This window comes from Anser brachyrhynchus, assembly GCF_964034855.1.
Source record: "Anser brachyrhynchus genome assembly, chromosome: 2".
Taxonomy (NCBI): Eukaryota; Metazoa; Chordata; class Aves; order Anseriformes; family Anatidae; genus Anser; species Anser brachyrhynchus.
This window is the reverse complement of record NC_137695.1, coordinates 66,988,215-67,001,378: the sequence shown is the minus strand read 5'-3', so window position 1 is coordinate 67,001,378 and position 13,164 is coordinate 66,988,215. Positions and strand designations below refer to the sequence as shown.

General features: G+C 38.4%; 1 protein-coding gene across 2 annotated transcripts in view; it reads left to right on the top strand.

Annotated features, from left to right (window-relative positions):
- Positions 1-13,146, top strand: part of SUSD5 (sushi domain containing 5) — a 57,063-nt gene extending 43,917 nt beyond the window's left edge. For both annotated transcript variants that reach the window (XM_080580103.1, XM_080580104.1), the window contains one exon: positions 2,546-13,146. In XM_080580103.1, coding sequence (XP_080436229.1) covers positions 2,546-3,828 — 1,283 coding nt within the window. In that variant the 3' untranslated portion in view covers positions 3,829-13,146. The remainder of the gene's footprint in view (positions 1-2,545) is intronic.
- The last annotated feature ends 18 nt before the right edge of the window (positions 13,147-13,164 follow it).

Genomic DNA, 13,164 nt, shown 5'->3' with positions numbered 1-13,164 from the left:
ATGGATGTATGTGCGTGCACTAGAACACCATAACATAAAAATCCATGTTTCCTCCTCAGATGAATTACTTTAGTCTGAAAAGTAAATGAGTGGCAAAAATGGTTAGAAGTACAGAAAACAAACAGGTTAAGACAGGCTGGTGTGATGATTTATCTCAAAAATGAAACCAAAGAACATCACACTTGGTAAGTGGTGAGTTCTCACATTAAGATGTTACTGTTCAGGTATATCCAGTAGACAGCTATAAGCTGTCCTGAGAGACACTGAATTTTAGTAAAACAGGCATGGCAGATACCAACTTCTAGAAGGGATGTGGATGCTAAGAGGATAAAGTGGCCCGAGACAATGTTTCCATGTAAAGACAGCACCAGATAGAAAAATTCCTTGAGAGCAACACAAGAGAGCAAGGTGAGACTAGCATTTGATGGCTATTATAAATGTTATATAGCAATGGCCTACACAGAGCTTCGTAAATATGTTGTTAAGATGCTTTGGTATTCAGAGGTAGTCATTAGCTAAAGTCTGAAATGCTGTTGGAAAAGGATTTTGAGGTAAATTAGAAAAGTGATATTCCTACCAGGAAGCTTTCTGCATTGATAGCAGGATTCCCAGTCTGTTAAATTGTCTTTGAAACACATGGGATTTTTTTTTCCTACTTTGGAGAGGACAAAGAGGATCTAGAGGATTATTCAGGCAGGTGAGGAGACCAGGACCAGGAGGGAGAGAGACCCATTGCTGGCCCTGCTGTATCCTGTGCAGACCTCACCATATGTCCTTGGTGCGAGATGAGGGGATCTGCTGAGCACATCCAGTTCTCCAGCACAGTAACTTTCACATAGGTATTAACTCTCTCCAGGCTATGTCATACATCTCAGTTTCCTCAGCATAACTGCTTCACTTTATGGCAGTCCCAGATGCTATTCCAAGAAAAATACCTTTTGCTAATACTCATTCTGTTCTTGCACCTGACTTAAGCTGTTCTGGCAAAAAGTAAGCTGGTGTGAGCTGTATCACCGCTAAGTGGTTTTTGGTCAGACTGGTTTGACAATATTTCTAATCTTTCTTAAGAGTAGACCAAATATGGCTCTGCCAGAAGTCTGGGAAGGAGTCTCCAAGGAAAATGTGACTCATTCAGAAATTGAGGTGGGTCCCAGATGAAAATGTGATTCAAAGTTGGCTGAGTCTAAAAAGACAAAAAAAGATAAGGCTTTATGAATGTTTTGTAATGCAGCTTCTATTAATTTCTTGTTTCCTATGTCATGCCTAGTTTATTGCTTTGCTGTCTTCATAAAAGAATAAACACTCTCGGAAAAAGAAAAATTCTCACCATGAATCAGTTTGCTTTATTTTCCATATCCCAAGGTACTATTTTCTAGGACTTTTAATGCCAGCAATATAACTCAGCAGTTACATCAACTTTCTATGGAGTAAAACTGGTGTGAACTGAAAATCAACCACCCGGTCTAGCTTGGAAAATTTTTCATTGGGCTAAGGTTTAGAAGAGTGGAAGAAATATAAGTTACAATGCATTATTTCATTCAAATTCAAACACTTAGTTTCATGCTTTGATTTGAAGGCTATTTTGCTAAGAGTGTTAGGTCTGGTGAGGCATGGGGAGTATTTCTAAATCAAACTCAAACTTTGTGATGAATCCAACTATCTGTTGCACTCTGTGTTATGTTTTGTTTTGTTTTTCCCTTTTTTATTCTTTCTCTCTCTTTCTCTCGTTTGGTAACATTCAACTTCTTAAAATAGGAAACCCAAGAGAAACAGGCAGTATTATCTTGATATCTAGGTGTTAGAGCCAGAGTTTTCTACCTTTGCAGTTGGGGGTTCAAACTTTCTTTCTCTCTCCAGATGAAGAAAAGAAGAATGCAGTGTTAGTTTTGATGACAGGGGTCTTCCTTGGACAGTTCTGAAAAGCTCTTATGGAATGAGAAATACTACTCTGCTCACTTGGCCCCAAGTGCCCTATCCCTGCAACACCAAGGTCATTTCAGGAAAATACTGTAATGATGAAAAAGTGAACACTGAGTACTAAGCACAATCCTTCTGTCTGAAAACAGACAAAGTTGCTGTAAAACTTAAAAGGTTTTATCTTTAAAAAAAAGTTCAGTTATTAATTGATTACATTTTACTATGCATTCCTCTCCACACCTATTTATTGCTTGAAAATGATGAAAAATTGTCCTCAAGTCTAGAAAAGAGTCATGTTAGGGAGAGTAAATGTTTGAGAAAACAATAATCAACTGAAAGAAAGCTCTAACTAAATCCTCTAAGTTATTTATATACATTTTTAAATCTGGAAAGACAAGATGTTAGCAGTTAGCATTGACACTTATCATAATTTTTAAAAAGTTGATATTGACTATCAAGCTTATGGAGGAGAATTCCCTTTTCAAATAAACAATAACACTGAATGAAAAATCCTGTCTAAAAATCACACCTCATTGCATCTTTCTTTACAGCTGTTTTAACAAATGATTCCAGCACTTTTCTGAAGAAATCAAATGTTGGATTTTATTTTCTTTTTTAACTTTTCTAGATGAAACTGAGGCACACATTGACTATGAAGATAATTTTCCTGATGACAGATCAATACCAATTGTTGAGAACGAACATGCCAATGGCAAAGAGGAAATTGAGCAGGAACAAGAACAGCCTTCCTTCCGTAAGAATTCAGAGGAAAGAAGAACTGTAAGTACCAGAGGGGTTACTCATGACACAGATACTTCTGAAAAAGGAAGCAGGGTACCAACTGAATCCCCTGTTTCGCTCCTAAGCCAAAAGAACTTGTTTTGGTTTCCATCAGAGGCTTTCAGTGAGCCTGAATCAGAGAAAGAGACAGATGATTCTACTAAAGTACAGTTTTCTGAGGGTGATAACCATATTGGAGTGAAGACAGTCTATGATGAACCTGGTGCCAAACTGTTTTATGACAGTGAGGACTTCCCCATTGGACCCATTCTCACAACTAATGATACAAAGGCAGAGATAGATAGAGTTGCCATTACTGATGAGTCTTGGTTAGATGGCTATCCTGTAACACAACAAGTGGTAGAGGATGATGAAGAGGAGGGGGATAAAGTTGATGGATCGATGGGAACAGAAGAAGACATTGTCCTCACAACTGACCAACCAAATCATGTTGAAGTTAGAAAACTGGACAATGGTAGCCCAGTTCCAGAGAAAGGTTTAACACAAATTGTGGCAGCAACAACGAGGATAGATGATGAAGGGGCCAAAGAGACACCGGTACCACCTACATCAGTGAGTGGTCTGGAGGACTTAAGTGTGAGCAGAGGTTATGATGCTGCTGCATGGGACCACCCAACTACATCTCTGGAAACTGTGACTCAGGAGCCCAGTACAACGATGCTGCTGGACATAAGCAGCCTAAAAACATCCATGTCAGAAACCTCTATGATGTTCAGCCCCTTTGATCACGCTACCTATGAAGAAGCAAAAGGAACAACAGCCTACCCAACGCAAGTAGCAACCACGGCACCGGCTCCAAATATCATTACTGACACATCACCCCAGGAATTAGCCGAGCAAGAAAATCTCACCCAGGGCCTTGGAGAAAACCCTGTCCCCACTTCTGAACCTTGTGAAGGAGAGGATTGCCCCAAGTCAAGTAAAGGTCCTATCATAGTGGTAATTGTGATTCTTCTGTGCTTATTACTGGTTGCAGCTGTACTGGCTGTGTGTTTTTTCAAAAAACAGCAGCAGAAAAATTCTGTCTATAAACTAAATGGAAGGTGTCAACCCAGGCATCACTGCTACCACCACTACCACCACCAACACATTGAAATGCAGAAAGTCTAACCAGGGGTCTTTGGGGAGAGATGCTTGATATCAGAAGAAAAACATATTGATACTAGAAGGATCACATGACTCTTGGATACTAAAATTCAGCAGTGCAGAAAGCAGAAAAAAAAAGCTAAAAGAACATAGAAGACAGAAAAGATTTCATCTGACTGAAATCGCAGTTTAGCATATCTGACCTTTCAGAGCTAAATAATCTGTATGTTTTTATCACAAGAGTATTTGGGAGACATCAGCAGGGCACAGTTTGCTTGCTAGTGCATCTACAATTAGTTCCTCTTTTACATTTTGCTCCTATTAATTGACTAATTTTTGTGTTACCTGGTTATAATCTAATGGCAGGGCTGGTCATGCCTTCTTGGACTATTCTCAGTGGAACAGGGAAAGAAGGAGGAAAGGAGGGGAGAAGGATGTTTTTGGAGCAACCACACATTTGCTGTTTGTTCCTTTTTGAGAATCTGACCAAGTTTGTCAGGATAAACCACTGTAACGAATTATTGCTTGACATGTCTTTAAAAGAAAAACTATTTGCTACCATACTTTAATGGATAGTATTGCAATGATTACTAAGGTACTTTTCTTCAGTGTAATGAATTTAACAAGCCAAAAGTGTTGGATCGTTATGATATTTTTATGAAAGGTGTTCTTTTAGCCTTAGTGAAGAAGTGCCATTCTTATACTAACTTTTTATAGAAATGATGATGCCTCCCTGGAATTCAGAGAATACTGCAAAGGCCATACTTTCTTTAATGTCAGCAGGAGAGGACTCAGAGCACCTTTGATTTCAGGTGTTATGATGAATAGCCTCATATTACAGAGCAGACAGTGATGAAGTATTTTGCAGGGGAACCTAACCTGAAGCCATTTGCTTTTCTGAACATGATAGCTACTGACCAAGATTTTGAGTTTTAATTCACAGCCAGTAGTACCTCTGGCAACTGAAGCTACATGTAATATTTCTGCCATATGAGTTCTGTGGAATGACTGATTTTCACCATTCTGCTCTTTCATCAGCTGAAGAGGTGTCTGGGGTGGGCAAAGATTGGTGATGGGAGATGGGCAACTGTTTTGAATGCTGCTTTTTGTAGTCTTAAAGGCAAAGTGAACTTAGGAAAGAGAAATTGCATCCACTTGACAAAATGCAAAAAGTTGACTTTTATACTGGGTGTTTGCATAGAAACATAGAGGCTTTTCCAACAGTATGTTCCATGTCAAACAGCTTTTAAAATAACTATGAATAGAGAGGAAGATGGAGGAAGATGTTTTCTAGAATCCCTTCAAACAGTTCTGGTGTGTTTAGTATGAAATATTCTTCCTTAACTTTCTGAATGAAAAGGAGAAAGACTGAGAACTCTGAATAATCTGCAGGTCAGAAATGAATTCATCTGCCACTATGTTGTACAACCTTAGCCAAAATGCTCGAGCAGTTCAACACATCAAAATACCGGAGTAATAAAAGGTGACTCCGTGGAGTCCACCCAATTTCATGATCTGCCTTGAGTCACAGTAGCAATCACCTCTAACTCCATGGAAGTTAGTTAACTTTATGAAATGGAGTGCAGAATTTGGCCCGTCATGCATCAATGCATGCATCCATCAATCAATCCCAATGCTGGTAAGGAAAACAAAGATTTTTTAAATGACAGATATACAATATCTTGGAGAATTTGTCCTCAGCGTGTTAAGAGTTGAATCTAATTGCCTGGCAAAAGCCACAATAATTAAAGAACAACAGAAACTGTACAGATTTGTAAATACTGTGTTCTCTGACGTATGCATGACTTTATGCTTTTAATGCATTCTAAAATATGAAATAACCTAGATTTTCTGTTGTAAACTATTTTTTTATGCAGCAGTTTTTAAAAAAGCAATGGATTTAGCACTAAGGAACTTTATGGAGACTGTTAACTCAACTAAAATATAGTGTGTTTAATCTTATGGAAATATGCTGGAAATGAACACAGGAACATCCATTAAAATATTGTTTAACTGAAAGGTACAAATGTGTGTTACACATCTGTGAAGTATTATCCAGAATGAAAAGTCTTTACTGTTTCTCAGGAACTGAACTGTAAAAATTAGACTCAAAATATAATTACAAACACAAACTGTACAGGGATCTTATTTGAGACACAGAAATACTTGTTATTCATGAACCAGAAGAAAATGTACATTAACACAATGCTTTGGAGGTATTTAAATAAAAATCAAGTTAAAGAAAAGCGAAAGGAAGCAGTTGTGTGTGTTCTTGTGCAAATCATCCAGTTTACCTACATATTTATGGAAAAAAAGACAAGTCTGTCACTTGGATAATTCTTGTAGAAGACACTTTGATATTAAAAAATTAGCTGAAAAGTGTTCAGCTTAGGTTGCTATCTCACTTCTGCTCAGAAGAGCATCCACCCCCATGCAGCAGCATCTGCATGTACTCACGGTTTTTATTTTACTAGAATGATTCATGGAGTTTGGGGAAATAAAAAAGAAAAAAAAAAAGAGGGATAAACAGTCCATGAATGATACATTAGACTTAGACCTCCTCTCATGTGTGAAACTTGGCTGGTCAAAGACAGTAGGGATGGAGAACAACCAATACAGCACAGTAAGTACAAAATCTGAAGATGATAAGGCCAAAATACAGGGATGAATTGCTCAGTACAGGCAGTAAGAGATAGAAGTGACGGATGTGGGTTGAAGTTAGGAAAGGAAGAAGTAAAGGTGGAAATATCAGGCATGATTTTGTGATGATATCTATTCATTAAGAGATGTTGTCCTGTGATGAAAATCATGCATTATACTCTTTTAGGAAAGCCACATAGAGCAGGATGGCCAGAGTTAACTCACAAGCACCAAGACTATGATATTCTACCTCTCCTCTCTTTTCCTTTGTCCACAATTACCTATTAGCTGGGCCAGGAGATCATCTCCTGCTGCATCTTGCACCATCCTGTATGAATTTGCTACCAGGCAGGATAAGAAGTGATGCTGTGAGGAGTCATGTTAAAGCTACTGAGAGTCTTCACAGTAGCCAGCCTTTCTCTTAGTGGTTGTTTGGGGTTCCAAACCTTGGAAAAAAAAGGTGTTTGCTCCCCTTTATACAGAAACATTAGAATCACAGATCTTATGTGTTTGGTAAGTTCTCAGCCTGAAATCCCCTTCTTTATTTCCATGGTTAGCCTTGTATTTCCTAGATAGGGGATAATATACAGTTTATTGCACTGTATTGGTTTATTGCATACTGTACCTCAAATTTTATTGTGTTGAGGATCTGTTGTTGCAAGCATTGAAGCCAGCATAGATTGATTTTTTTTTCTTCAGTGAAAATAATAATTTTTTTAATATATCCAGTAATTTGTAATGCTAACATAATACTACCTGTGAAAGATCATAATAGGTAGCCATGAATGACAATTTTAAAAATTAGTTATAGCAAGAAATTATTCAATAGTTGTAAGACTTGTTAAACTACAGGGTTACCACCAGTTCAGGAAGATACATAAATGTATCAATTTAAGATAAGTTATAGTGAGAATGAGACAAAGGTAGAAAGCCCCAATTTTTCTTCTGTAAAGTTAGTCACACGAAGTTACAGCTCTGACCCCCATATTTCCATTTGAAAGTAAGAAATTTCAATGACTTTGCAAAAGAATTAATCAGTAAAAAGACATATTCATTACTTTTTGCTGCTTAAAAGGCCTGCCTAAAAGCTACATCAAAGGGAAAAAAAAGTTAAAAATACTAAAAGAAAACTTAGAAAGTTTTTTTCTACCAAAAAAAAAAGGGTTAGCATTTATAAACTTAACAAATTCAGAACTCTCTACAGAATTCAGTTTCCATATATCATCAGTACTCTAAGGAGAGAGAAGAGGGGAGGGAGAAGAGATGGGTGTCTAAACCACTGAATATTTCCTTGCCAAAAATAAATAAATAGGTATCTATTTAATATTTTTTTTCTAGGCACTGAAGAGGACTTAAGATACAAAACGTTGGTTTGCTGGGGTGTGCAACCCAACTTACTTTGGCTATTTCTTACTTAACTTCTTTTTTGTATATAGCTTAAACTCTCCACACTAGGTCATTCAAGTCTTGAGTCACCAGAAAAAAGAAGTCGCTGTTTAAAGTATGGCAGACAACCAAAAGCTCAGACAGCTGCAATGAAGGATTAGTTGTGGGTTTTTCTCACTGCCTTGCTACAAACTGCATCACAGCTCTATGTTCAAACATTATTAAATGGGAATGTTTTCTCTGGCTCCAACTACTTCTCCCCACAGTTTAAGTATTGAATTTTTTTAACTGAAGTATCTTTGGTTTACAGCTCACATTAGAACTTAAAAACATATTTCCATAGTAGCTGGCATATGCAGGCAACCGTTTATTCTCAGTACCAGCCACAATAAACACTTGTACTTTTATAATCCAACAAATCTTTGACTAAGCACAACTCCGTTTTCAGAGCTGTAAAATTTGCGTGCTATTTAAACCATTTTTTCATGAAGACTCTTTAGAAAATGAAATATTTACAAAGTCTTCCTTCACTATCCATAAGGACCAGTAATTAACTGTGAAAAACGTGGCAAAATAGGATGGGTATTAATTGCAACAATGTACTGAGAAAAGGTCTTATAAAGCCAGACACGCTATATGATTTTCAGAGGAATAGATTGTCTTTTAGAAACAAGCTTTTAATTTGATCTAGAACTTATTCTGGCAAGTGTGAAAAAATGGCACGTCCTTGGTCAGACAGGATGGGCTTTCCACTTGAATTGAGAACAGCATCCGAGTAACTTTTAAATTTATATTTTAGCATTCCAAAGCAGTAAAACTCTGGAAAATGGAGCAATTTGAATTCTCTTTTGGCTCATGTATTATCAACAGAATTAATGAAGTTCTGATTGCAGAATCATTACTGTGAATGAAAAAGCCCAGCACAAGGTTTGAATTCCTGTTGAATTCGCCAAAACTGATCATTCTAAAAGTATTTGCTATTTGAGGTTGACTGTATAGGATATGGGAGTCACCGAGACACAGCAAGTATGGAGTCTGAGATGCTGTTTTCTCAAAACTGAATCAAACCATACTTTGAGTAGAATTACTACTCCCTTCTTTCTTTTTTAATGAATATTGATATTTATGAGGATGAATTATTAAGAACCCACTAACACATGAATAATTACTATCAGTAAAAGCAGGTATTAATGTGAAAAAGATAACATACTAGCACAGTCTGTCAGATACATTGATTTCCAACCTGCAATTCTTTTCTTTTGCCTTGACTTTGGTACTTATAAACAAAAATTGTCCTGACAGCCAGCAGTGTTATCCTTCACATAATCAGATAACCATATCCACTTGAGTGCACTACAGTATTTGTGACTCAGTTTCATATTAAGTTTTCAAAAAATATCACATCACGCAGGACCCCCATCCAGCAGAAGATCGAGTAAAGGATTACATACAGGCCCTTGTGTTAGCCATCTGCCAGAAGACGAACTTCACCCACCTTTAATCTACAGCTGTTGACTGAATTACATGCTCAGTATATGGCAGGATTATTATGGACTTGATTGTGGGCAGCAACGGAGCATAAGATGCCAACAGCAGCTACAGAAATAGCCAACTTTGTTATTAGAATTGTGAGCAATTATTAAGAAGAGTAATTGTTTGACTCCCCAACAAGCAATACTACCAAGGAGGTTGATACGAGTTTCATCTCCAGGGCCAGCAGACACGTGGTACCAATGCTGTGTCCAGTCACAAAAACACAACGGCTTCAAAAGAATGATGCTTCCCTGAGCACCAGCATCATGCTGTAGACCTTGTCAAAAAAATAAATGGAGCTAAAATGTAAATATCCTATCCAGATACGCAGAAGCTGGTAACATCTGAGGTAGGCAACTCACGATCGCAAGAATTTGGGGTGCAGAATGGAGGCAAGAACCATGTTTCCGCAGCCTCCCAAGAAGAGTTGACAGGATCAGAGAAGTGGAAGAAAAGACACTAATTTATTGCAGTCACATGTAAATGCTGGCATTTAACAATAGCAGCAGCGAAAGAAAAATCAGTTAAAAGAACCTGAGAATGCTGAAAAAAGCCACAATAAATACTGAAGAACTGGAAGAGGAGCTATTTCTCATTAGAAAAGAACAAGGGTTTGAGAACTACTTGTACTAATTAAGATTGAACTGGCTTGGGACCATATGGAGTGGAAATTAAGAAAGCCAGAAAAAATCCACAGACACTTGAACAAAATGAAAAAGGGATCACAGTGCCATGTTAGAAGTCCACAAGAATATCAGTTGCCTACTCAAGTTAAATGGAATGGTAAAACACGTCAGATTTAATGTAGACTTAAGAAAAATAAATCATTGCCTAATGGACATCTTAGTAAATCATGAACACCCACCTGAGAATGCACAATGGCAAGGGATTTCAGCTGTAAGCTTGAGAGCTGAGGAAATGACTGAACATGAAAAGAGATCAGCTAAGGAATCCCTAAAGACAGAATCATAAGCTCACAAGAAAATTGATAACACCTGAGGGACTTGCAATGGTTAAATAACTGTTTGATTTAAAAAAAAAAAAGAAGGAGGGTTCATAGGTGCTAAATGCATCCCCAGTGTAACCCATTGAAGTAAAATGAATCTCTAAACAGGTTAACTTTAGTGCCCAGTATTTTACTGGTAGAATGAAAGTATTACAATAATTTACCACATATGGTGATTAAAAAAAAAAATGAAAAGCGAAACTGTTACCCTCAGCATTGGAGAAGGGAATGGAGTTATTTAACTGGAAAGAAATAATTTCGCATGTAAAAGCAAAGAGATTCTGGAAACTGACTTTGTGTTGTCTCATAATTACTGTCATATATTCTACTTGCTTCACAAACAGGCAAAATCTATTTAGAAGCTTTCTGCATACATGCTACTATGCACAAGGTGCATAGTTCTGGAAAACCTCAGGCCTGGGAACTTGAAGTACCTGTCCCGAAGGTCTTTACAGTACCCTGGTTTTGCACCGTAGTATCTACAGAGAGCATGCAAGAGTTAGGGCACTGCAAAAACAGTCAGAAAAGTCTGTGCTTGGCAGAGCTCCTGAGTCAGTTTGGTAAATGATAAGAAAAAAGCTAACTAAAAATGTTATAAAACAAAGGCAATTTAGATGGATACTTCTTTCCCTGACCAGCTCCAAGTCCTCTAATGTCAGGATTCCTGGATTCAAAAGCTACGGTAGCAAAGATGAAGCTACATGGGCGTATAATTTTAACTTCAGTAGTACAATTCCTGAGAAGGGAATCTGAAGCTGGTCTACACAGGTTGGAAAGAGAAACAAAAGAAGCCTCCAGAGCAGTAACCTTGGTTTTGAACACACACACACCTCAAACAAGAGAAAACGAGACAAATTGGAGAAACTACCCCAGCAGTATATTGTAATATATGTATTTTATGGTCAAGTGATTGTTTACAATTAACTGCTTGTAAGTTTTAAAAGCAAAGTTAAATTATTGCATAAAATTATAATAAGTGGAGTCCCAATATTGTATGGAACAAGTGTAAGAAAATCAGATACATCTGCTTTATACAGCAAGCCAAATTTTGGTCTTATTGCCACAATTGCAGCTGGATGAATTTCCTAAAGTTAAAAGGATCTTGATAGATTTTCACTTTGAGAAGAAAATGGTCTTGCCACTGACTTCATCACATTAGTTGTGATTTATATTAAAGAAGGCAAAAACTCCTATAGGATCTTACAAAACACACGTTTTATAATTTAAAAGGTTCCATTGGATGGATGGTTGCATTCAGAGTTCCAGTAATTGGCTCAATGTAAAGATGGATACCAGTGATGAGTAGTGTTTCTCAGGGGTCGGTATTGAGACCAGCACTATTTAACATCTTTGCTGGTGACATGGACTGTGGGATCGAGTGCACCCTCAGCAAGTTTGCCGATGACACCCACCTGTGTGGTGTGGTTGACACACTGGAGGGAAGGGATGCCATCCAGAGGGAGCTGGACAGGCTTGAGAGGTGGGCATGTGAACCTCATGAGGTTCAATAAGGTCAAGTACAAGAGCCTGCATCTGGGTTGGGACAATCCCAAGCACAAATACAGGCTAGGTGGAGAATGGATTGAGACCAGCCCTAAGGTGGAGGCCTAGGGGGTGTTGGGTTGATGAGAAACTCAACATGAGCTGGCAATGTGCACTTGCAGCCCAGAAAGCCAACTGTATCTTGGGCTGCATCAAAAGAAGCGTGGCCAGCAGAGCAAGGGAGGTGATTCTCTCAGTCTTCTCCACTCCTGTGAGACCCCATATGGCGTAGTGCATTCAACTCTAGGGTCCACAGCTTAAGAAGGACATGGACCTGTTGAATTGGGTCCAGGGAAGGGCCATGAAGGTGATCAAGGGGTTGGAGCACCTCTCCTATGAAGACAGGCTGAGGGAGTTGGGGTTGTTCAGTCCGGAGAAAAGAAGGCTCTTGGGAAACCTTATAGCGGCCTTACAGTACCTAAAGGGGAACTACAAGAAAGCTGATCAGGGACTCCTTGTCAGGGAGTGTAGTGACACAACAAAGGGTAATGGATTTTAACTAGAAGAGGAAAGATTGAGATCAGCATTAGGAAGAAATTTATTACTACCAGGGTGTTAAGGCACTGGACCATGTTACCTAGAGAGATTGTGCATGCCCCAGCCCTGGAAGTGTTCAAGGCCAGGCTGGATGGGGCTTTGGGCAACCTAGTCTGGTGGGAGGTATCCCTGCCCATGGCAGGGGGGTTGGAACTGGGTGATCTTTAAGGTCCCTTCCAACCCAAACCATTCTGATTCTATGATTGCTGTCACAGTCTAGAAGACACTTTAACTTGTGGATTACCCTTCTTGCTCCCTGTATATGCTCAGTAGCATACACATTATGCTTATGCACCATATGTAAGCTATTGGATCAACAACTCAGCAAGACAGTTCATGTTTTTTGCAATTCATATCCACCTAGCTGAATTTGGTCATAATGGAAATGAATGCTTTTATCTCCTTAGATGTAAAGTTAAACAAACACCTTGCAGGTTTTGGTCCTTAAAAATGAAAGAGGAAAGCAAAGGATGAAATCCTGGATGCTCTAAGGCCAACAGGATTTCTGCTCTTCAGTACTCTTGTGCACTAATTCACTACTCATCTCCCATACATCTACGGGGCCTTCAAAGTACTTCTATATAGGACTCTGCCACGTAGTTAATAAAAACATCAGGAATTCACATGCAAGTATTTTTTTTATGATTCCACCTAAAATTGACTCAGTTTCCACCTGGGCTTCTTTTTAAATGAAGAATAGTTCTATCAGAATAAAA